General features: G+C 37.1%; 2 protein-coding genes and 1 long non-coding RNA gene across 9 annotated transcripts in view; 2 read left to right on the forward strand and 1 right to left on the reverse strand.

The window, feature by feature from the left end:
* The window catches only part of LOC116769548 (uncharacterized), a 50,487-nt gene extending 41,973 nt beyond the window's left edge, over positions 1–8,514 (forward strand). Inside the window, exon 4 of the long non-coding RNA XR_009752868.1 lies at positions 3,951–8,514. This is a non-coding gene — a long non-coding RNA (uncharacterized LOC116769548). The remainder of the gene's footprint in view (positions 1–3,950) is intronic.
* The window catches only part of LOC116769544 (syntaxin-binding protein 5), a 105,880-nt gene that overhangs the window by 58,546 nt on the left and 24,319 nt on the right, over positions 1–23,015 (forward strand). For all 7 annotated transcript variants that reach the window (XM_061522659.1, XM_061522661.1, XM_061522660.1 and 4 more), the window contains exons 2-4: positions 13,182–13,279; positions 17,298–17,480; positions 21,572–21,706. In XM_061522659.1, coding sequence (XP_061378643.1) covers positions 13,182–13,279; positions 17,298–17,480; positions 21,572–21,706 — 416 coding nt within the window. The remainder of the gene's footprint in view (positions 1–13,181; positions 13,280–17,297; positions 17,481–21,571; positions 21,707–23,015) is intronic.
* On the reverse strand, positions 9,698–12,454 carry LOC116769545 (basic juvenile hormone-suppressible protein 1-like). The gene is made up of 5 exons (XM_032660680.2): positions 12,311–12,454; positions 12,015–12,148; positions 11,094–11,927; positions 10,856–11,016; positions 9,698–10,784 (listed from the first exon to the last, which is right to left on the reverse strand). The coding sequence occupies exons 1-5, from the start codon at positions 12,399–12,401 to the stop codon at positions 9,758–9,760; spliced, it is 2,247 nt and encodes a 748-aa protein (XP_032516571.2). The 5' UTR covers positions 12,402–12,454; the 3' UTR covers positions 9,698–9,757.

Genomic DNA, 23,015 nt, shown 5'->3' on the forward strand with positions numbered 1-23,015 from the left:
CTCACTACAGCTGAACTTAATGAAGTATTTAGTATTAATTGCACAAATAATTAATACGAGTGTCAGCAAAGTATGGATCGTGATTATTATTGTGAAGTTTCTTAATATCAAATGTGAAGTCTTTTATTAAGATAATTTTTCGGCACGATGGATAATAAAGAAGTAGATGATATTAGTATGAGTTTCATAACACAACCTTATATCGGAACAGTTGTCACAGAGAGGGACGCCGCAGAAGAACACGAGCCATCAAAAGTATAGGACTGTTACATGTAGAGACGACGGGATCACACAGACCCTGACTCAGACAACATAACATAGGAAGATGGAGTAGGACGAGACTCCGCTAACCATTTGAAATATATTTTGTGTAATAATTTTAACAGTATCTATCATAATCGCTTCACGGTGTACGTTGATATGTATGATAAGGAACATGCATTTCATTTTAATGATGACCGCCGGCGTGCGGTGTAATTAACGAGCTACCACCGACCGCCGACCACCGACCGCCGCTCACGTACCTGTGAACTAATACATACCGTCCACTACTAATTAATTGCCTTTTATTGTGTCTCTAAAATGGAATTTGTTATTTTCTAAATATAAATATTTCTTGAAGTTTATTTTAAAAGACTCGTGTGTTCATAACTGCTATGAAATTATGGGATTAAGTACTAAAAGTTACTTTTGTGTCGTTGAACAGAACACGAATATAATGATGTCAATCAGTGGAACATGAAGATAAAACGTTTAAGTTAAAACGAGACTCACTTATATAAGTCATTTATCCTCAGTCACGATGACAGCACAGCATTTATATCGATAAATCAATACAATGTTTGAAATCAAATTGTCTCTATTTATACTAATACCACGATGATCATAGTCCCGCATTACGAGCGGTTCCTGTGAGCTCTCCTGCACTCGCCTGTCTTTGTGATTCATTGAACTACTACCACTTTATGACACATAATGTGTGTTGGGGAATGACATAACCATTACATATGATCGCTCTGGGTTTCCTATGTCTCTGATAGCGGACTCCATTTAGTTACTATATTTTAAGAATATTAAATTCTTATTGGAAAAAAATTCATTTTACATATACATTATACATTGTTAGTTTGTGGATAAATATTTTTAAATATAATACAGTACTAAGTTATTTCCTAATGATATGATTTACCGATGTGGAAAGTTTCTGAATACATGATGACCCAATCTATGAATAACTGGTTCTATTCATATGAAGGAAGTCGCGTTGTGTCCGAAGATTGTTTACAATAAACTTAATATTTAAACTATTAACCGTGAACACCTGTTTTTAACCGACTTCAAAGCATGAAGTGGTTGTCAATCCGTCTGTTTTTTATATATTATTCGGTTGTTATGGAGAGTGCTCTCAGATTACATATTATTATTTTGAATCACTTCTAAATAAAGCAACAAACGTCGTCGCCGTGCGGATGATCAGAGTTCTGAAACCGTCCCTGAGTGCTCCAGCGGGCTTGATGTTACAGAAGTGAAAACGTGGATGTAGTTAGAATATTTGTTTAGTTGTTAACGAGATGGTCCTTAGACTAAACGTGGAGGCTTCAGGCGAGGACGCCACGCCGCGGCCCGACTGACGCTCTTTACTAAAACATTACTATTTTGTTAACACAGTGTTCTGTTATACCTATGACGATATACATACATATATGTATATATTGAAGCTATCCACCTGAACCTAATCTGTTGAAGGTACTTGATACCACACTGAGTTTTTAAAATGAAAATCTGATATATATTTTATAAAGCTCGGGCAGGTTACTTGTTGCAATTGATTCAATAAAATTTGAGAAACATGCACAGTTAGCGCTTCAAGTATATATTGAAAGTAGCGAGCTGTACACTCCACAGCTCTGGATTGGCTGACCATGTTCTCTGTCCAGAACTGATTATATTGCGGCACCGACTGCTCGGTACGGCATTACTCAATGGAGGCTCCCGGGGATTTCAAAAGGAGGACGACTGTAGAGTTACAGTCACGGGTCACACTACAAAACCTTTTTTATAAACTGACATGTACAAAAACGACTTGCAAAATAAAGAAATGGTTTTTTCAACATGACGGACACTAACGAAAGCGATTCTTAGCGGACGGGGAACATTCAAAAGCTTTAATTTTCCCCAAAACAAGGATTAAAAGTAACTTTAACACCAAAATAAAGGGAAGCGCGTTGAAACTCACAAACAGCCGGGTTATCGTCTAAGTGGAAAGTTTTATTACTCATCGGAGACTTTCTAAGTGAATACTGTTACGGTATTCTTTGTCTGAAGTTTATGAGCTGAATGATCTAAAACACAGCTTCATTTACTTTGTTTAAAACATTCAAACCGTCTTTTAGATTCGTGATATATTCAATATTATTATTAACACGAACACTCGCGAACAGCAATCTCTTACGTGTGACTATACATATTCAGTCAACATTTGTAAACATTGACGAGTGATAAGTGAATCCTATATAACGTATTACGAGTGACCCCCCGTGACCGTGAGATCCTCGCTTGTTCAACTTGACAGACACTACATTTTCATTCTTCCAACTAACACTCAAACAATTAACAGAGAGAATTGATTTTAAACTTGTATTCGTTTTAACGTTATTCGTTTATTTAACGTTATGTATTGTTGTATTTACAACACAAACCAACTCCAACACTGATATTTGAAAGTGGAAATAGCGTCTAAAGGCGTTTATCTCTCTGTACCCTCACAGATTACCCTGGGGACCGCCGTCCGCGCTTGCCCTAAAAATTACCCTGGATGCGGTTACCCCGTGCGAAGATTTCCCGGCACGCTTCCTCCCATTTTCCCTCGTTATTAAGTTTACCGTATCTCGGATAGTTACACACCAACAGCACCTTGTTACGTGTTTAGTGAAAGATTTAGGACGATTTATTATTTGTAACATATTTAATATAAGAAAATATATATAATTTGACGCCACAAAAGATTTATAATAAATATTTATACTGCTCATATCAGTGTTCCAGTACCTGCTGTTTCATTCATGATACGTAAATTTATCCAGCGGTATATTTACAGGTAACAGGTAACGATCTTCAACAACACCATTAGCGACTCACACACATGTAAATGAATATTGTATCGCTCGTATCAAATAATTAATCCGTTTACCAATTCATCCCCGCTCCGCTCCCGGGCCGTGTTCATTGTGTGGGTTTAGATATATTAATATTAAAACAATGTGCAGGCAGCAAGCAAAGTTAAATATTATAAGTAACATTTTCTCGTTAGTCTTAATACTGCAGGTATTCATGGAATAGTTGAATGAAGGGAAGTAATACATTAACGTAGTACGTGGCCTCAATCGACTCGAGCTCCGTCTGACGTCTGAACCACCTTTATTATATTATAACTCCATCTTATTTATATTTATTAGTTACTATCTTATATTTGACAGTTTGTCTCGTTTACAATATATTGTTCCTTCGACGTAATAATTTAATATTAAGTAATGTTTCAAGTAAGTCGCGTGTTTGTGGTTCGTATAATAAATTAATTACTACGATATTTAAAACAACATAATGAAAGCTTTGGCTGTGACGTCATTCGGTAAAATTTAAAAATGCGCCCGTCAAAAGGAATTTCTTGTTTTAACGTGTATCATATAGAGACTTAATTTACACGCATACTTTCAGTACTACCGTATCCGCGTGTGTGGTCTCAGTCTGTGTACACGGATTAATTTCTTTGTATCGTCTTCGCACAGTCAACACTTATTCATGTCTTCTGTGCTTCAACATCTGAACGTATTTAAGGCTGTCGTCGTTTTCACCGTTCGTTTTATTTGTGTTGTTATGATCACTTTATGTATTGATGAATATTTATAATAACTTTATTTAAATACTTACTACTGTTCCTTTCTTTGTTTCAGGTACATGTGTGATGTGATGCCATGAATGAAACGTAACTCGACGTATGGGCACACGTAAAAGTGAACTTAGTTCAATGATACGATATGAGATAACGAGAAAAAGTATACATAATACAATGTTCTATAATATTATAAAACATTACATCCAAGTGTCAGTATTATACTTTTACAATATAATAATCAATGAAAACTTTCATGACTTCAGTTTTGTTGAACACAAGCGTTTCTTGTAACATTACCTCATATTCTTGCGGTGTCATGTACAATGTGTTCTTGTTGAGGGTTGAGGGTCAACGTATCACTTATTTAATGGTAAAGATTATCTAAGTGTGTATAATGTCCAGTTTAATTCCTCGGAAGATCGTTATTCTTCATTAATATGTATCGAGTTCATTGGAATCATCATCAAAATAAACGGACCGAGTTCGAGTGAGGCACTGACCTTCCCTCAGACATCTCCCGCGCCCCGAGTTCACTCACGCGCATACTGCTCTGTTGGGTAAAAAATACATTTATTATAAACAAGGACCCGAATGAAGACTCTCAGTCATCCTTCTACTCTCTTATAAATTTTAAGCGACGTCGTAAGTTACGGTTTTATGTTTCTAAATACCAGCAAGTTTTAATAAGGTAGATGCAACTCACCAGTTCGTTTAACTTAGCAAGTTAAGATTAACTTCGAACTTGTCTGTCATCTTTTTAATATATTAAATTATGTACATTTACTTTCCCAAAGCTAATAAAGTTACTTTTTTAAATGATCACAAATTAATGAATGATAACAAAGAAGCGGACGATACAAGTGTTTGTCAGAAACAAATCATATGTGGCTGATAACGGTGTGAGGCTGGGCAGGCTGGCTGGGCTGGGTTAACGGACACGGAGCGTGTGGTGCGTCATCGTGTACTTTCCTTTTTACTGTATTAGATCGATTTGAATCAACTTAAATTCCTGCAAATACACAAACAGCTGTTACAGGGTAGAAGATAGTTCCATACTCTACTTGTTATTTCGTATTCCTATTTACAATTAGTATTCCAACATTAAACGTTTCTGTCCCAGGAAAACAAACTTGCGGTAAGCATTTTTAATGTAAAATAGTTAAACCGCGTCTATTAACAAAACTTCACAAACTCTTAACCCTTCTCTTAACCTTTTTCAATAACCCTCAACTTAGGAGTCCTCGGCTTTCTTTTCTTTCCGCGACCGCTTTAAGCCGGCCCCCGACAATTCTTGTGAAAACATGCGAAACGACTTTTCAGCTTACATTATACAATCAACGCTTTACCTGCGTTATAATTAGAAAAGTGTACGTGATGGTATTACAGTGGAACATAAACGAATATCCCACGTCACTGATTAACTTAATGTAGCAACTGCTTCAATTACTTGTAACAAATAAATCTTAGTTGGATAGGAAGCTTAACAATGTCAGGCTCATCCTAGCGCAGGTGCTGAACCCTAATCCGTCTAAACCCAGCTGTGAGCTTGACGTATCACTGCCAGCCTCCCGCGGGTGTTCGCGATCTTGTTACACGTTATGCTTTACCAAAAAAAGACAAAAAGAACTATATCCTTCAAAATAAAAAAATAAGCAACTACAAAATTAGTTTCAATTTATTACTGCTTTTACTGCCCGTTACTGCTCCACAAGCAAAAAATATTTTAAAAGGAAAGACATTTAACTGGCATATTCATAGACTTACTATGAGTCTAATACACAGTCCTATAGAATTGATGGGCAAAAGATGCAAGACAATGCAAATATATAATAAATGTCAAATACCCGGTACACGCAGGGAATGTGTTCCATAGAAGTACAAAAGAAAAGTTTCCTTGACCATATTCATACTAATAACGCTTACCGAACATAACTTAAATTTAATTCCGACCTCATGATTTAAACTCAGAAACTACTTTCATTTATTTTTTATTAAAAAATCTTCTTCCCTTAATAATTTTTGTTTTATAACTTCAACCCTTTTACTTATTGATTTCACCACCAGAGAGAGAGCGCGCTTATTTTTGGTCAATTTATATTCAGCAGCTTAAATCTATTCCCCCCGCCAAAGTTTGTCCCGGCGGCGACCGGCGGCCGAAGCGCTGAGTGTGTTGCGGCCTCAGAGTCCACAGGCAGCGGTGCCCGAATATTTCAGACCGACGTCGCCTTCGCCCGAATCTTTGACCTCTCAAGTTAAAACTTATTTGTGGCAGCTCTCTTACATTCTTAATTACACAAAATTAAATTCAATCATTGTGTTAAAGACTTACAAAGTTATTATAGTCCTAAGTGGGTTTTATGAACCGCCGCCCGCTTTGATAACTCGAGAAGCCTTTTACCGTCCCACAATAATAACTTTAAAGCCTTAAAAGCCCAATAAATTCCCCATATTTTTTTAGTCTTTATTGTTTTCAGGTTAGCAAATCTATGTATATAATATTTTTTAATAAGAAAGAAATTATTCCCAATAATATAAAAAAGAGAGTCTTCATTTCAAAATAATATTTTCTATTGTATTAAAATTGAAGAAAAAAATTCTATTTCCTATATTAAAAATGTACTGTACCTTTACATTAAAGTTATTTATATTTTTTTAAAGAAAATAATAGTTTTTTTTTATTGGGAATATAAAAACGAGATTCAATTGTAATCCAATGGAACGACCCCTGACAAATGAGAGGAATAGAGAACAATTGTCAAACGGCCTACAATGTACTTACATTAAAATGAAATACACGTACCGACAAACTGGACGTCATCAATAATATATTGAGCTGTGTCTTGAGCATGTTAATAACGTCAGATTGAAGTCATAGTATAATATCTCCGCTTATTTAAAGAGAATCTCTCTCGCTGTGGATCGTTTCGTCTCAGCTGACAATAATGTTTTTATAGAGAGCCATTATTTGGAGCGAATATTGTCTGTTCTATTTACGAGATGGAGTCGCTGGAGTGAGATGGGGCGTGGGATGAAGCAACAGTTGATATTCAGCGACTGTTGTTGGTAATGTTTTATGACAAGGAAAATACAAGGCAACTTAAGGAGGTCACAGACACAGGACACGCGCCCATCGACGCTCTTCCCGACGTCACGGTTCATTTGTCTTTAACTTGTTTTGTTTTTTGTTTAGACTGTAGTGTCTCGTTGAGTTTTCTGGACGGCGCCACTTACGAAATTAATTGTCTTATGAATTTTGAAGATCACCTTATTTTATTCTAGACTCGGTATTTTCTATGAGGTAGTCCTTTCTTACAAACTTACTCACGTCCAATACTCAATACAAGACTCGTCTTCAAAACCGTTGTTTTCCCCTTACTTTTCATATGCCACATTTATATTCCTAATTGAATTTACCCACTTTAGTCAAACAATAGTTCGAAATTTAGTTTCTTTGATCTATTTTATCGTCTCCAAAATTAATTTCTTTGTTGCTGGATTTATTAGCTGGTTGTAAGCGGATCTCCTAAAATATCGAATTTTCGAGAGCGAAGCCGTCGGTGAGCTAGCTCTATAAAAGCGATTATAAACATCGCTATACAAACAGACGAGTGCACACGAGGCCTATTACGAGTGAGTGCACCCGCCACACAGCCTCGTAACTGTTAACACCATATAATGCCGATGGATCCAATGTAGGTCGTGGTTCATCTGCAAATACTCGACCTTCAATCAAGTGACTCCGGACATCATGAAAGCTTCCCTTATACTACACCAAGATAAACTTAACATTGGTAATATAACGCAATAAAATCAGGATTCTCTTCTCTGTTGGAAGTCACCGCTGCTACTGAAACAATCTGTTTTTCTTATTACTTTATTACTTGTCGGTGGAGTTTATTACGCGTGTGTTATATTATTAACATATAATATATTCGACTGTCTTCATTGTTCGCCGATGTGAGATCACAGCGTTGTGTCGTTATTCAACTCCTACCTTTATTATTATAAGTCTGCATCGCACACTTCTCACAGAGCGTCTATCGTTTCTCATTCAATAAGCTACGTTGATACTATGCTCTGCGAAAGTTTATGACTTTATGTTTAGCTGTTAACTCTGCGTCTGGTTCGCGACGACGCGGACTTACGATAATCATGGTGCTTTATAAAGTTAGGTAGTTCGTCTTTCGATCACATATCGATTTCACTACACTAATGCCTGCACTATACTATGCCGATTGCTATTGCTATTATTTTATGTAACTTTTCCCATCCTTGTATTTGTATGTTTTTCATATAATACTATTTTTGTTTCTTTGAACAAGAGAAACATGAAAGAAATCTGGATGTCTACATTATTAAACATGTTTATTATTTCATAGAATTTAGCTATTCATTATTATTACTCACGATTTGATTGTTTTTTTTTTTTTAATTTTTCACTACAAAATCTAAACATTCTCTTCGAGTCTCTTGTACTAAATCTGTTTGGCAGAAATCCCAAATAAACAATAGTATTGTTCTTTTGTTTAACTTCAACTGCTTTTTGTTCTTTTGTTTGTTTTTTTTCTATCGACAGAAAAATTATAAAGGTATTTATTATATTAAATGGGATTTCATTAAAACGTGTTTTATTTGTTTACTCTTTTCTCCTTCTCCATTCAGAGTCTTCCTTTCATTTTCTCTTTAACAGACAGTAAAGTTAAAGGAAGATAAAATATCAATAAAAGAAAGCAGTTAAAATTTGTTAAATATGGAATGTGGCTTGTGGTTATAAACTAGTAAGCGGCTTCGTGTGACGACAAAACGGGAAAATATAAGTCATTGTATATAAAACCTGTTGCTCCCGAGAAGTGAACCTGATTGATGTCCGGGGTGCCACGTGGTGCCTGATGGAGGCCACTGATCGGAGCCGCGTGTGATTCCTACGAGCATGGGTCATATGTCGTCTGACTGCTCTCATAACTTTAACAGAACGCTCGGACGTTCATTCGACATAATAATGTCACATTTGAATTGTCTTTTGTTAATATTACTGATTTCAAAAAATCTGAATATTTTTTGTGTAGTGTTAAGACTTCGGTATGTATTTAAAAGAAGTACCAATTTAATAAAATTCCCGTTCTCATATAACTTTGGTGACCCTGATTTAAATAAGGGTCTCGTATTTAACTTGTAATATAACTCATTACTGTTTAATTTTTGACATCTCCTGTCCGTCTAGACGGAGGTTAGATTAATGTACTCGTATATGAACTTTGAGCACTCTATGTATCTGGAGACATATCCACAATATTGTTAGTCAGTTCCTTAGAGAATTTACTAACTTATCTTCGTTGAAGACCTTTCAAAACTCGTTGTTTAGTATTTAATGGCAAAACTTGAATATAGAACTAGATCACAATATGAGATAAATTAATTGAGGACTGATCAGAGATACAGCAGACGGAGTTGTGAATTTCAAGTTAAATATTGAATGTATGTATTATATGAAAGAGTTATTTATTGAACGCGGCTCTGCATCATTGGAGATGAAACATAGTTTATTAAAAATTCCGATGTCATTGGCATGGGCATGTTTTATCATTTTTCTGATGCCATAATAACAGAATCGCGTTAAAAATTTAAATTATTTAAACGCGATTTTATATTAAAACAATAAACAAATTGTAATGGAAATCATAAACAATTATTACAGTCAAAGGTATTGACTGCGCTGATTAAATATTAATATTTTTTTTACACATTTTCTGTTTTATAAAAAACTAAGTCATGGAATGACGGTGGATTCTAAAATAAACTATTAAAAATATTTAATAATGTTTATATTTTATTCTGATCCAATAAATAGCTCCGCGAATAACATGTTTAAAGACGCATCATCTTGTCAGTGCTCATCATCATGACGTCCTTGTAGGACCACCTGACGAGCATGTCGCGGTCCAGGTAGGTGAGGTCGTCGCGCATCATCACCATGTCAGAGGTGTCGATGTCTTTGACGGAGTTGGACAAGTCCAAGTCTTTCCTGAACACGAGTATGTCGTGGAATTTCATGTTGTTGGTGACGAAGTGGCTCATGTCGATCTCTCTGTCGAATGGGAATCCGAGAGGCATGGTGTCGAAGCAGACGCTCCAGCGGCAAGCGCGACGATCCTTCATAACGCCCATGTCGATGGACGGCAGGACGAGGCCGGTGCGGACTGGGGTCACAATCACGAACATCTGCAGCTCGAGACCATCACGGTGACCCAGAGGAAGCAGAAGACGGTGGGGGAAACCGAGGCGGCTCTTGTACCAAAAGCTGTCTACTATCCTTTCCATTGAGCCAGTGGTGTCCACGGTGTTGTCCATCATGCGACGAGTCATCATCCTGTCGCCGATGACGCCGTGCATCTCCATCGAGCTGCGAACGATGGTGTTCTTTCCAGTCTCCAGTTTGTATAAGAAACTATCGATTTCAACCATATCCAAACGTTTGTCGTTGTAGCTGAGCAGGCGTCCCATACAGTCCCATTTAGGTCCAATAAAGATTCTGACTACAGCATCGACAGCCTTCTCAGAGGTCACATCGACTGAAACCTTGAAGGAATGGTGGTTGAGACGGCGCATACGAGCAACGTACACCATATCGGACTTCTTCTTTTGGATCTCAGTTTTGTCAAGATACATGGCGTTGGTTATATCCATGTCATATTCATCCATGAAAGTCACCAATTTATCAGTAACAATGCGGTCGATCTTAACTCCAGGGAAGTCTAATTCATCTTTGGTGTATTTAGGCAAGAACTTCTTGAAGAGAACGCCGTAATCGGTGATGCGCTTCATCATTCTCCAGAAAACAGGGTCGCGCAGGCAGGTGGTGTACATGTCTAGAGCGGTTGGGATGTAGGTGTTCCTAAAATATTTACTGTCGTGAATAAAAATATTTTATTCCTAATAAATTGTGAATTATGAAAATAAACTTACTTGTCGAAGTTGTAACTGCTGTAAGAGAGCAGTCTCTTGAACAAGTTTACAATGTGGATGACTTTAGCATCGTCATTCTTTAAACCCATACCACCAAGCAAGATCCTGGCCAAGATTTCAAAGTCCTCAGATTTCCTGAGATTAAGTACTGTACCGTCGCGCTGGAATAGAATATAACATTGAAGTATTGTTTTAGTTTTTATTTGTAATTTTATTAATATTTAAGTAAATTTCTTACCATTTCAAACTTTCCAGTGACAATAGCCATGCGGATAAGTGTTTCGACGTCATCGACGTACATTTTTTCCTTAAGGTTGTTTTTGTGAACCAGTTCAACGTAGTTACTGCGGACGGGCATCTCATCACCGGTATGCATACGGATCTTGGGCCAGTAACCGCTCTTCAGAGGTTCGTTCCACATGATCATCTTGACGTCGCACATTTTGTGAGACAGACGCTCCAACCTGTACCTGGCGAGCAGTTGCTGGTTGGCGTACATAGCGATCTCTCCCCGACGCTCCTTGTTAAGACCGTATACGTCATCAGTCATCCAGTAAGGATAGTTCATATGCAAGTAGTAGTAGTAGGTGTTTAAATCGATGTCCTCGGTGAAGTATGACAAGCGGTCATTTTTACTAAGAACATGACGAACGCTCTTGCGCCAGTCGATGATAACTAGGTTCTTGTCGGTGACTTTGATGCCATAGTAGTCCATAACTAAGGGGTCGGTGATGGCTTTCGTCATTTTCATCATGAAAGCCTTGTTGATGATGTGACTGTCCACGAAGAAGTAAGGGTAGATCTCGTAAGGAGCGGGAATGGAGACTCCACGACAGTCTTCGCGATGGAAGACAGCGCAAGTGAAGGCATACACGAACATGCCTCCGTTGATGCGTTCGCGGAGGAAGCAGGCGGTTCTTATGAAGGTGTCGAAGTCCTTAGCGAAGTACAGAAGACGGAAGGTCTGGATGGCCTGGTCCATCTGCTTCTCGTTGGTGTGTACGAAAACCTCACCACGGGGCAGGAAGCCCATCTTGTACATTTCGATGAACCTCCTCACGACATCGACTTTCTGAATTTATAATTTAAATATTGTTATTAAGGAATTTACCTGAAAAAGATCCCATTGCTTTCAAATACAAAGATAATTAAATATTACCAGGTATTTGTCAATGTTCGCCTCTAACACCCAGTCTCTGGCCACATCTCGGATGTCGTCGTACACCGTCGGCTGCAGGATGTAGTTCAGTAGTTTCATACATAAAACCTCCTTGGTTTTTATGTCTACATTTACTAAAAGAGAAAATATACATGAATAACTTAGGAACTCCTAACTCACTTACAGTTTGACAACCGTGAAATTTCGTCAAATTTTTTTATGTTAGTAATTCAAATAAACTGTCATAAAACAATCTTCGGTATGGTAGAATTGTAACATTAATATTTATTTCTTACCTAGAGTATCCTTGCCAATGACAAAGGAACTGTCCTTGATGACAGTAGCCGAAGCCACGGCTATGATCGCCGCCAACACCAGGAACCTCATCGTACTGTTAGTCCGCCGCGAGTGACTCCACACTCCGACCAACCCCTTTTATATCCAAAAATTATTATTTTTCTGTTACTATCTTCTCATTGTTTTGTTTTTCGTTTTCTCTTCGATAACCTTCTCTCCAGATAACGACGCACCTTTCGTAATCTCTCCTTTCTTAAACTATCAAGGTGTAATCGATATTTCATATATTCGTTATACAATAATAATTCTTTGATAAGTCACTTCTATATTTTGCTATAATCCTTTAAGTATAACATATTTGTTAGCGGAAGTGTTCTACAGAGTCGGTCCGTCTGAGGAGCTCTGTGTTTCAATACAGTCAAAGGCGAGAGGAGTTCAACACGTGATCTGACACGATCCGTCTTCTTTTTAAATTTCCGGAGAAAAATACAGTAGCAGTCTCAGGATATTAAAGATTTGGGATAACTGTTTGTTTCACTCATCAAAAATCTAGTTTAAAAAAACTCGTTGCCAGATTGACCGAAGAGATTATTTGACTGTTTAGGAACGAAGCTGGTTAAACATGAAATAACAACAAATGACGCGGGTATGATACAAGTAAATTAACACAAGTATATACTTTTGTTAATATTGCGATGATTTTCATATTAAACCAAACTGTATATTAAAATATTGTGCTACAGGCTCATACAGCGGGAGGAGGGAATGCAGTTTGTGACTGTTTATCTTGCTATACGCAATATATTTAAGTGTTACATCAGTGTTGTAAGACCTTTAATATATTCATCGTCAAACTTTCTATTGTTTCAGACGTTTCGTCATGGTTTCCCATTCGCCCCCACGGCACTCGCCTGGGACCCGATACAGAAGCTCCTAGCCATCGGAGACAAAAGTGGAAATCTAAGAATGTATCCTTTTTATATATTACATGTTCTAACACATTATAGTCGAAGAGTTTTTTAGTATATCATGTAGTAATAAAAGTTACGGTGAAATATTTTTTTTGTAACACCACAATACCTTGTCGTCAAAATGAAAGCAAAATTTCCTAATAAATGGAGTTTTGTCCTGGAACTTAGATTTTTTTGTTTCATATTCTCGTGTGTTTCCAATACTGGTTCAAGCAAACCTGTTCTATTTATGAGTTCATTATATAATATAATACTGATGTGTATTTGTTGGTGTACATCACACACTATGTCTTTATCATAGAGCCCGGCCGTTATCGCCGTGTTGCTTCGCTTGTATGTACTCGTCATTGTAGTAACCGATGTTGCTATGGAACATTTAATTATAATCATTGTTTGTCTCTTCGGAATGTCGCTCAATGTGTTGTCAGTGAGCGGGTGACGCGGTTCACCTTTCGTTTATATTATTGTTTATAATTACATATTCATATAATTTGATATATATATTTTTATCTCAGTCGTTTTTTCACTTCTGTAACATTTTTTTTAATCTCCAATAACGTTTTAAAGTTAACAGAACAACGATTTGATGGTATTATATCTTTTTAATGTAAAATTTTTATATCTAAAAATTAATTATAAAAGGGTAGATCTCAACAATTTTTTTTTTTTGGAAAATTCAAATCGGTAAATGGAAAAATGTAACAGATACCATCTTCATAATTTTATTGAAAATTAAAATATAACTGTAAGGCTTTTAATGCTTTTTTATAATATGTACATATTTCATTATTACTTACATTATCCGCAAAGGGCGTTCTAACCGTTGTATAAATATTATACTTGTTCCAGGTGGTTACTACAATTTATCAAAAATCTACCTATTTTTTGTCAAAAGGTTATGGTTTCATATTCATAGGTATAACCATTACTCATAACAAAAATCGAAAGCAGCAAATCACATTCCTCTCGGTCATTATATTGAAACAAATCGTTAATCCCCGTTACACCCCGAGGGTGTGAGGGTGAGAGGGTGAGTGGGTGAAAGAGGGTGCGAGACCTCACGGAAAGCAATTGACAACACGGAGCGTGGAAAATTAATTATGAGAAGGGAGTCTTGATTTTATCAGTCAATTACCGTAGTGTTTGATAATCACCAGCTCTTTAGTCGTTTAAACCAAAGCGAGCGTACGTGAGACCGCTAATAATATAAATAAATAAAGACACTATCACATTAATGCGAAGTTATCTCGCATGACCATACCACGTGAATATCCGAAGACGACTTCTTTTGGAACTATGTCATATAAACACAATATTTTGGCCCTTCATTAGATCTTTTATAAAACAATTTTCCCATTTTGTAATCTCAAAAATCCCCAACCTTCAATATAAACTGAAGCGCCATGAAACCTGCATAAAAAACTGCGATAGAGTTGATAACCAAAAAATAAAAGTATCAGAACGCATCTGATTATAATTGACAAGAGAGTATGAAAGTAACACATCAGATTAACGCGATAATTACTTTGTGTAAATATAAAAATATCAAAGCACGATGATCCGTTTCGTCAAGGCAAGAAGAGCCATCTGAATGACGTTATATCTAAGAAAACAATTAAACATAAGAAGTGACATTTCTCACGGGACGCACACATTAAGATGGAAATGAAAGTTCTATGTCACAATAGACTCTTGATACGGATTCCTTTGACCGCCAACCTTGAATACACAGTCTCTCGTTACGTCTCTATAGCAACTAGGATACAAATTTCTTTTAGATCGGTTCGGAATGTTGTTCATTAAGTTAATTAAATTGTTTTGTTCAATACGAACCGACAGACAAGCTTCGCTTTTCGTTTCAGTGGAAGTGTCCACTTTCTTTTTATATATTAATGGCGTCACAACAGATTCTAAATATTTTCCTTTGTTACTTGTTTTGTCAGGAATATTAATTTATTACATTATTCTTTACTCTTGGACTTTCTTTAACCACATCATCTATTTTTCTAAGTTTTAAATTCGTAACTTTATTAAGTTAGTGTTAAATAAATTAACGAGTAACGCTTAATGTACGTAGATATTAAATGTCCGGTAATTATTAACATTACGAGTATAATCTAAAGTTTTAAGTGCAAACAACTTTGTAATAATCGTTCCACAGCATCGTTACAATGCGCTGTCTAAATGTAACTGACCCTCCGACCTCCCGTTAACACCATTCACAACTTCTATTCTAATTTTGTTTTCTGTGATAATACTTTAACATTAACAATACGTTAAGTTTTAAAACAACACCTTACTAACGGTCATTACAAGTACAAGTACAGCAATAACCTATAAAAAGAAAAGATAAAATAATGAATAATTTGAGGATGCAATTTCCAAAAAGGCAAGATTATTTTCTGTTTTTATATATGATATATGGAAATACTGATATATATATATATATATTTTCACTTGAAAATTCATATTTTTCACAAACTCGGAATATACAATAATTAAGTTAAACAGTCAGTTTGTATATTTTAAGTTAAAATCAAGATCCTTTCTATTTTCTGGAGTGAAGGTCTGTGTGATTTGGTTAGAACTGGTCTGATCTTACTACAAATACAAAAGTATGAAATACACACATTTCTGGTGTATAATGTAAATATCCTACGAAGCGGGTTTTTCGCAACATTATTTTATTATAAGGCAATTAGTTCATTTTATTCCTGGAACCGTCACTGCCAGTGGAATAACGTATAATATTTCAATTAGTAGCGACTGCAATCGTTTAACAATAAATATTGACGCTGTGAATGTGGCGCTTGAATAATGTCCGTATCCTTCACATGCAACCAATAAAAACCACTGGAGCGATGTCTGGGAACGCTACACATGTGTTTGCAGATTTAAATGTAAATGATCATATGTAATTGATGACGTCTGTAGGCGGTTAACTGACGTATCGGTCAATTGATGTGTGTGGATGAGAGACCCTGTGTGTGTTTTAGTCTACGTGTGCGATAAGGGAGGACAGAACTCCGCTTTGCATCACAAAGTGTTCACCAAACTAAGAGACGAGCAAACAAGAGGTCTGCAGCCTCTCTGTGTGTACGATGTTAACTGTGGAGTCTGTGGACCGTGGGCCGTGGACGAGGGTCTGTGATGTTATACCAACAACAATAGTGCCAGCGGCAAACGAAATGCATTAACATTCGTTATATTGGATGATTAATGACTAAAAACGTTGTATTCTGCATTAATTTGATAGTTTCGATACAAAACTTAGTTGAATAAAAATCTGAAAGGACTGTTTCGAAACAACAAGGCGTACATTATGTCAGTATTATTTTTGCAGCTCATTAATTATTGCGTCACAGTGACATACATACACGATGCGAGTACATCTTTAACACAATAGAGTAGCTCCAGCGAGCTTCTATCGCTAGGAATAAACGTCCAATAAACTAGATCCCTCTTAATGGAAATAAATTGAAACGAGAACCAAACAGCCACGCTCCGTAGTTCACATTAGGGTAATGGATGGCTGACAGGCTCTTTGAACACTACTACTATAATACAACTACACTGAATCATAAAGCCAAGTCTCTCATGGACGAATGTCACAAAATGCCTTTCAACTGGAATACACAGCGTCGCCACTGTTTCTACATAAGTATGTGACTTAAACATAGATTTTAAACATTACTCAAATTTGTCCATTAATATAACATCTTTTATTTTTTGATTCTGAGTAATGATGAAACAATTTCAATGTATATAGCACTATGTTAGCGTCTTCACTCACACTCGCCCGCGTGCTATCTTTACGACATTTCATAAAACATCGTTAAAGTTCAGAAAGCTGCTGACGCCTGACGATTAAGTAAGAAAGGTTCCTCCTAGCCGACGGATAGAAGGCGAGAAAATATATATACATGTAGAATGGACTTAATGCGGGCTGCATTGCGTGATGAGATTTCCTCATACCCAATAAAAAATTATCATGAATTTCCTGAACCGTTATCAGTCTCGGTGGCCCTGGAGTGGATGCACATGTCCGCCACGAGTCCGGGGAGGCCGTGCTGCACGCCAAGTTCGTCATCAACGAGGGCGCCCTCGTCACGGCCACCGCAGACGACCAGCTCAACCTCTGGACCTTCCGGCAGAAGTTCCCGCAGAGGGTGCAGGCGCTCAAGTTCCAGAGAGAACGGTGAGTTTTCACTGAGGCTTAATTTAGAGCTGCACTTTAATGCATATTGGATTTCTGTGGTTTCACATGGCGTCCACAAATATTGATGAACTTAAATATCAGAGTATACGGTGAGTTGTTATCGTATCTACACAACAGCATAGGTGGTATTTTTGCTTGTATACAGTAATTTAAATTCCATACATTTACATAATTCATGATCTTTTTCATGAATAAAATAATAATTTTTGGTGCGCATATTCAGGAACAGGTTGAATATAACGACTTAATGTACACCGAACATTCACACGCTAAATGACAGAATAAATCATTTGTACCAATTGTAACGACCACTCGTTGGACATTAATTATTATAATTAGTAATTACCATACAAATGGGGTCGGTATAGGAACAGGACGAGGGTTGACCGGTTCAAGCGAGGGGGAGGGATAGAGGGAGGGGGTTAACGCTGAGACTAAACATTTAGGTATTTATTAGCACATGAATAAGGTTTTATGTATCAGATGTTTATCACAAAGTTGTAGCGCTAGATAGACGACAAACACTCACAAAACAGAATCAGGTGTAGATGTTTAAACAGCACAATAATAGCCGGGGAATAGGGAGACCACGGCTGTAATTAATTGCTGAGTGTCGCTTACGGCCCAAGGGACGAGCTCTAGCGAGCTGTTACACAAACTTAACTGTCGGAATAGAGATTCAATGGGTACCATCATCAATACGCAATACAACACTGGGCTTGCGCGGAAGTCTCTCTAGCCAGGCGTCAATCACACCTCATTCTTAATTTCGTCTTCTAAGTGACAGCTAATTGTTTCTAGCTAGAAACAATTAGCTGTCACAAACAGTGATTTTCGCGTCCGTAATTTTTATATTTTACGTTCTTTTAACAAATATGTGTTTTGTAGATACTAGATACTTACAACATCGTAAATAATTCCAGTAACCGCCTAGCTTTACTATTAGCATAAACTGTTATCTGTGGAACGCAAATACTTCCACTTAATTAATGCTTTCAAATATGTATTTTGTAATATCAATATATAGTAACACTATAACGACGAAGGGTGTCCGTGCTGTTGTGTTCTGCTGTTCCCTGTCGTCACTCGTACTACTCCTACTGCTGTGTCACTACTCGCCGTCCTTGCACCTTGTTACAGATATAACATCAAACTATCACGACAGACAGACGAACTCCAGGGGTGAGTGTCTGTGAGATTGATGTCGATGAATGTCTGTCCTCGTTGTTGCACGACTAGAATCGCTCTATCTACTTAACTTTCACTTAATGCTCTCTTGACGCTGAAGGCTTCAATATTCCAAATATTCCTTAGAAAACCTCCTAAAATTGTGTACATAGTACCTGTAAGGCTTCAGTAAGAATGTATCCACAGAGTAAATCGATATGTAATCCTTCCCCGCTGAATTACCATCCGTGAGCCTCTCTCGAGAGAGATTTATAGAATGATCTAAATATTTATAATGTTTACCAAAACGTATGCATGCGCTTTATGTGTCCCAAATGCTCCGTACACTGTAGGCAGAAGTTTTTTTAATAAAAGTTTAACGAAATTTTCTATCGTCAGCCGAGATTGCCAGCCTGCCAATACGTTAGTGAGGTATAAAATATTATTTAAGGTAATGTGACCCACAGAATTTAGGATAGTTCAATGTGCTAATGTAACGACTGAGTTGAGTGTCAATAAATTTTGCATAATAGTTATTGGTACGTTTCCAAGAACTGGAGAGAACGTTACGACCGTAAGTATGACGTGTAGCGAACGGCGGACTGGACGTGAGGACGACATCTCGGCTCTTATGAGATAGATATTGGACCCTTTTATGATATCCGATAATGAAAACAGCCTTCGTAGAAATATGACGTGTACTCCGATACTTACAACGAGCAATTTTCCCCGGCGGATACATGAAAGGTTATCAAAATTTGGCGATCGCGTACAACGACCGCTAGTTTCGTTTTAATTGTCGACTTAAAGTAACGAAAAGATTAAAACCATAATATGCTATTTTCAAGTTACAATAAAAATATAAATATAACTTTCTTTTGATCGGATCTTACACGTTCTAAAATAATTCTTTGAAATACTGTCTATGATAAATTGAACTATTTAAAAAGCAAGACGATGATTTATAATTCGAATTTGAAGTCTTTAATCAGCAGCAGCCTCATCCGAGCAGCCTCTGTTCTGAGAGGTTCCAAAGCTCTAATGCGACAGCGAATTAACGTTACTTTTTTGACTTATAACGAAATTTTGCAAGTACTTGTTTAAATCGTAGAGGATATAGAGTGAGGTCACGTCTATAATGACACAGTAAAGCTGTAAAAGCGAGATCGGCACACGCACGCGGAAAACACCAGATGAGGGTCAGCATGTTTGCTTTGCAGTTTACACGGAGCGCGGAGCTGACGGTAAAAATAAATATCGTAAGAATTAACGCAGCATTAAGTGCAGCGATGGCTTTCTAAAGGCACGTTATAATTATGCGAACGTTGCGGTCCTGCTGTTGCTGAGAGTCATAGGGAAATATACTTTGTATAAACAGCGCTCAGCCACGCGATACACTTTGAAGGGGAGACATATACTTACACATGATACGAATCTGATACAGCTGGTCTGGGAATGAGTGAAGTCAACAACAACAATGTTGTATTTCTATTGGTATTGTCAAACTGGTTCTGGTCTGATGAAACACGTTTCCGATTCAATGTACGTAAATGAACAGTTTCTGTGTGCGAAATTTAATTTGCCGCTTATCGGAGGTGATGTAATGCATCTATTAAACACTATACAAGAGACGATGAAAGAGCCCTCCCAGCTGGCTGCAATCGCCGTTCATTCAGAACGTACGTATTTTTAATTAATTCCAGCGAGTGAATCTGAAAGGTTTTCAACTTCCCTTTGCTTACTAATTGTACTCTATTGAGCGCGGTGTTTTTCAAAGTTCATGTTATTAATTGCACGGTTTCCGCGGATGTTCATTAATTCTAAATTGCCAAACGTTTAACGAAATCGATGAACTCGCCGGTTATAAATTGAAACGTAAAGTAATAACCTTTTAGCGAGGTATTAATTATTGACGTCAGATAACTAACTAAAGTTATTTCCGTTTGCACTAATGACTGAAGTTCCCGATCGGTAAATGACTTGAAGTAAACATTGAGAGCACACGCGACACGGGCGTTACCACAATCACTGTTTGTACTGTAATAGACAAATGTCAACGACGACTGGGCTTTTAAAACTTTTTCATCAAACTAATGAATGTGGCTTCATATTGTTATGAACATTGATTTTCATCTCCACATGGTTTTTTTGAGCCATGACAAGTAAAATGCCAATTTCACATAAAGTAACGCAAACTTAGTTCTAATATAAGCTGGAAGGCAATCAGGCACACACCTGTATCACTAACGAGACCTTCAGCCCTATCCGCTCGACTTTGTTTTAAAGCCCATTGTGCTCGGCTTCGTGGTTTCCATATTAGCTGCCTCAAATAGGATTTTGTAACTCATTGAATGGGGATTTTGGGATTTAGTTCGGCCGCCTGCTCTCCGCTGTGAAGTCCTTATTTTAATTATTGTTTCAGCGAGATCATTATATTCAGTTAGGATTTATTAAAATCATTATCAGAAAAGTCGACATAGAAATTGTTTTCTAGTGGCCATTGCTTTGTTGCTCGTCGCATTCAGTGTACGTTACGCTCAAATAGCTTCCGGAATAGGCTCGCGCTACAGAATGGCTCTTCGTTTAGTTGCGTTTTGTATTTGTTTTAGTTTGCTGTTTTCCTTTTTTAACTGAAATGCACTCGTAAAGTAGTTTGTAATCGATCAAAGAGTCCTCGTAATTAGCTGTTAGTAGCCAGCAAATAAGTATCATGTGATTCATATATCCCTACGGACGCTACTCCTGTCCAAGCATGACTGCTTTTCCTTTTTCTGATATTCGAATGATACAAAAACATTTGTTAGTATTAAAATACATAAGTGAACAATCACATACATGATATATAAGCCAGTCTCCTCTGTGTAACTGTCATGTCGTGTAATAATGTTTGCATTTGTCCTCAGGATCACGTGTCTCCACCTGCCTCTTCAGTCCAAATGGATCCACGTGGGCACGGAGCGGGGGAACGTCCACGTCGTCAACATAGAGACCTTCGCGCTCAGCGGCTACGTCATCAACTGGAACAAGGCTATAGAAGTGTAAGTATCTCACTGTTCTTATCTATTCTTAAGATCCGTGTAAGTGATAGCTCGATGTCGACGCTCGGGCTGTTCCTGGCATGCCCGGGCGTTCATAGCTCAACAGATATTAACAGATATCTTTACAGATGTTAATTATAATGAAACAGGTATATCTAAAATAAATAGCTGCAATGCTAAAGAAACATCGTCGGACCGCAAATAAGTATTCGCAAGTTAAATAATAAAGCTAATCATCATCGTTTAAGGCTCTATTTATTTAACACTCATATTTGGCTGCGCCCTCACCCTTTGACCTTCAGGCTCTTAATTAAGGGATCCTATTATTAAACAGGTGAGCGACTCTGTAGACCCCTAACACTCCCTCTTTGTTTCCGGATGTGTTCCGATTTATTACAATTCAAATCATTCGTCGTCGTTATTAAAGTGTAACTTTTCTTTTCCAACATACTGCAATCATTATCAATAATTTGTCTAAATCTTTTTATCGACTCACCTTCAATAGCGCTCATTCTAAATATTCTTTATAACATTCGTAAAAATGTTAAACAGAGGATTTCTTAGTGAACGTGCACTTCACGTTCTCTTTTTCTTCATTCTTGGAGTTCTTTATCATTAATTCTTGAAGCACGTTTTATCTCAACTGTTTATTCAGCATACGCTATCTCGTTAAGGGACGTTCCAAACCCCCGACCCCTTGCAAACCGGATTATCTTCCTTGTCTTATCCGGTTAGGAAGATTCGTCGGATGAGACCCGGTGTCAAATAGATTTCGTTGAAATTTTCTACCTAAACCTTTTTCGCTACAAGTTGTTGCTCCAATCTCCGTTTTAAATCAACGAAAAGCTAAAACTGCTAGCCGTTTCGATGTTGAGTGACGAGCCACATAGTCGTATTTATACTTGCCCACAGGCCACAGACTAACAGCATTCTTGTTTTTGTTTGTATTTTAAATTTTAATAATTTTCAAGCCAAACTATGGGTCTGACATGACTCGTTTTTTATGAAACATATTTCGAGTCACCTTCATCTCGCCTCGCTGCTATCACGTTTTCCTTAGTAAAAAGAAAAATAGAAAGCGGAGTTTTAATTAAACAAGATATCACTAACAGATCGTATTTTAGATTTTATATTAAAACATTCACAATGTTGCAGCACACGGACTAAAATATAACAGGTCTACAGGTTGCAAATAAACGAATCAATATTATTATAACAGACCTGGTGCCGTCCCTGCGCTTCGCTGAGGTTTTATTACAAAATGAGCTTATTTCGTTTTTCATAGAAAGTATTGTATAATACATGTATT

The sequence above is a fragment of the Danaus plexippus genome, chromosome 14, assembly GCF_018135715.1.
Source record: "Danaus plexippus chromosome 14, MEX_DaPlex, whole genome shotgun sequence".
In the NCBI taxonomy this organism is placed as follows: domain Eukaryota; kingdom Metazoa; phylum Arthropoda; class Insecta; order Lepidoptera; family Nymphalidae; genus Danaus; species Danaus plexippus.

Bases quoted from the DNA above. Each gene is read 5' to 3' on its own strand.
- LOC116769545 (XM_032660680.2), bottom strand. From the start codon at position 12,401: ATGAGGTTCCTGGTGTTGGCGGCGATCATAGCCGTGGCTTCGGCTACT. The intron at 11,928-12,014 runs GTAATATTTAAT...TTATAAATTCAG, and splicing joins CGAACATTGACAAATACCTG to AAAGTCGATGTCGTGAGGAG. The intron at 10,785-10,855 runs GTAAGTTTATTT...TAAATATTTTAG, and splicing joins AGCAGTTACAACTTCGACAA to GAACACCTACATCCCAACCG.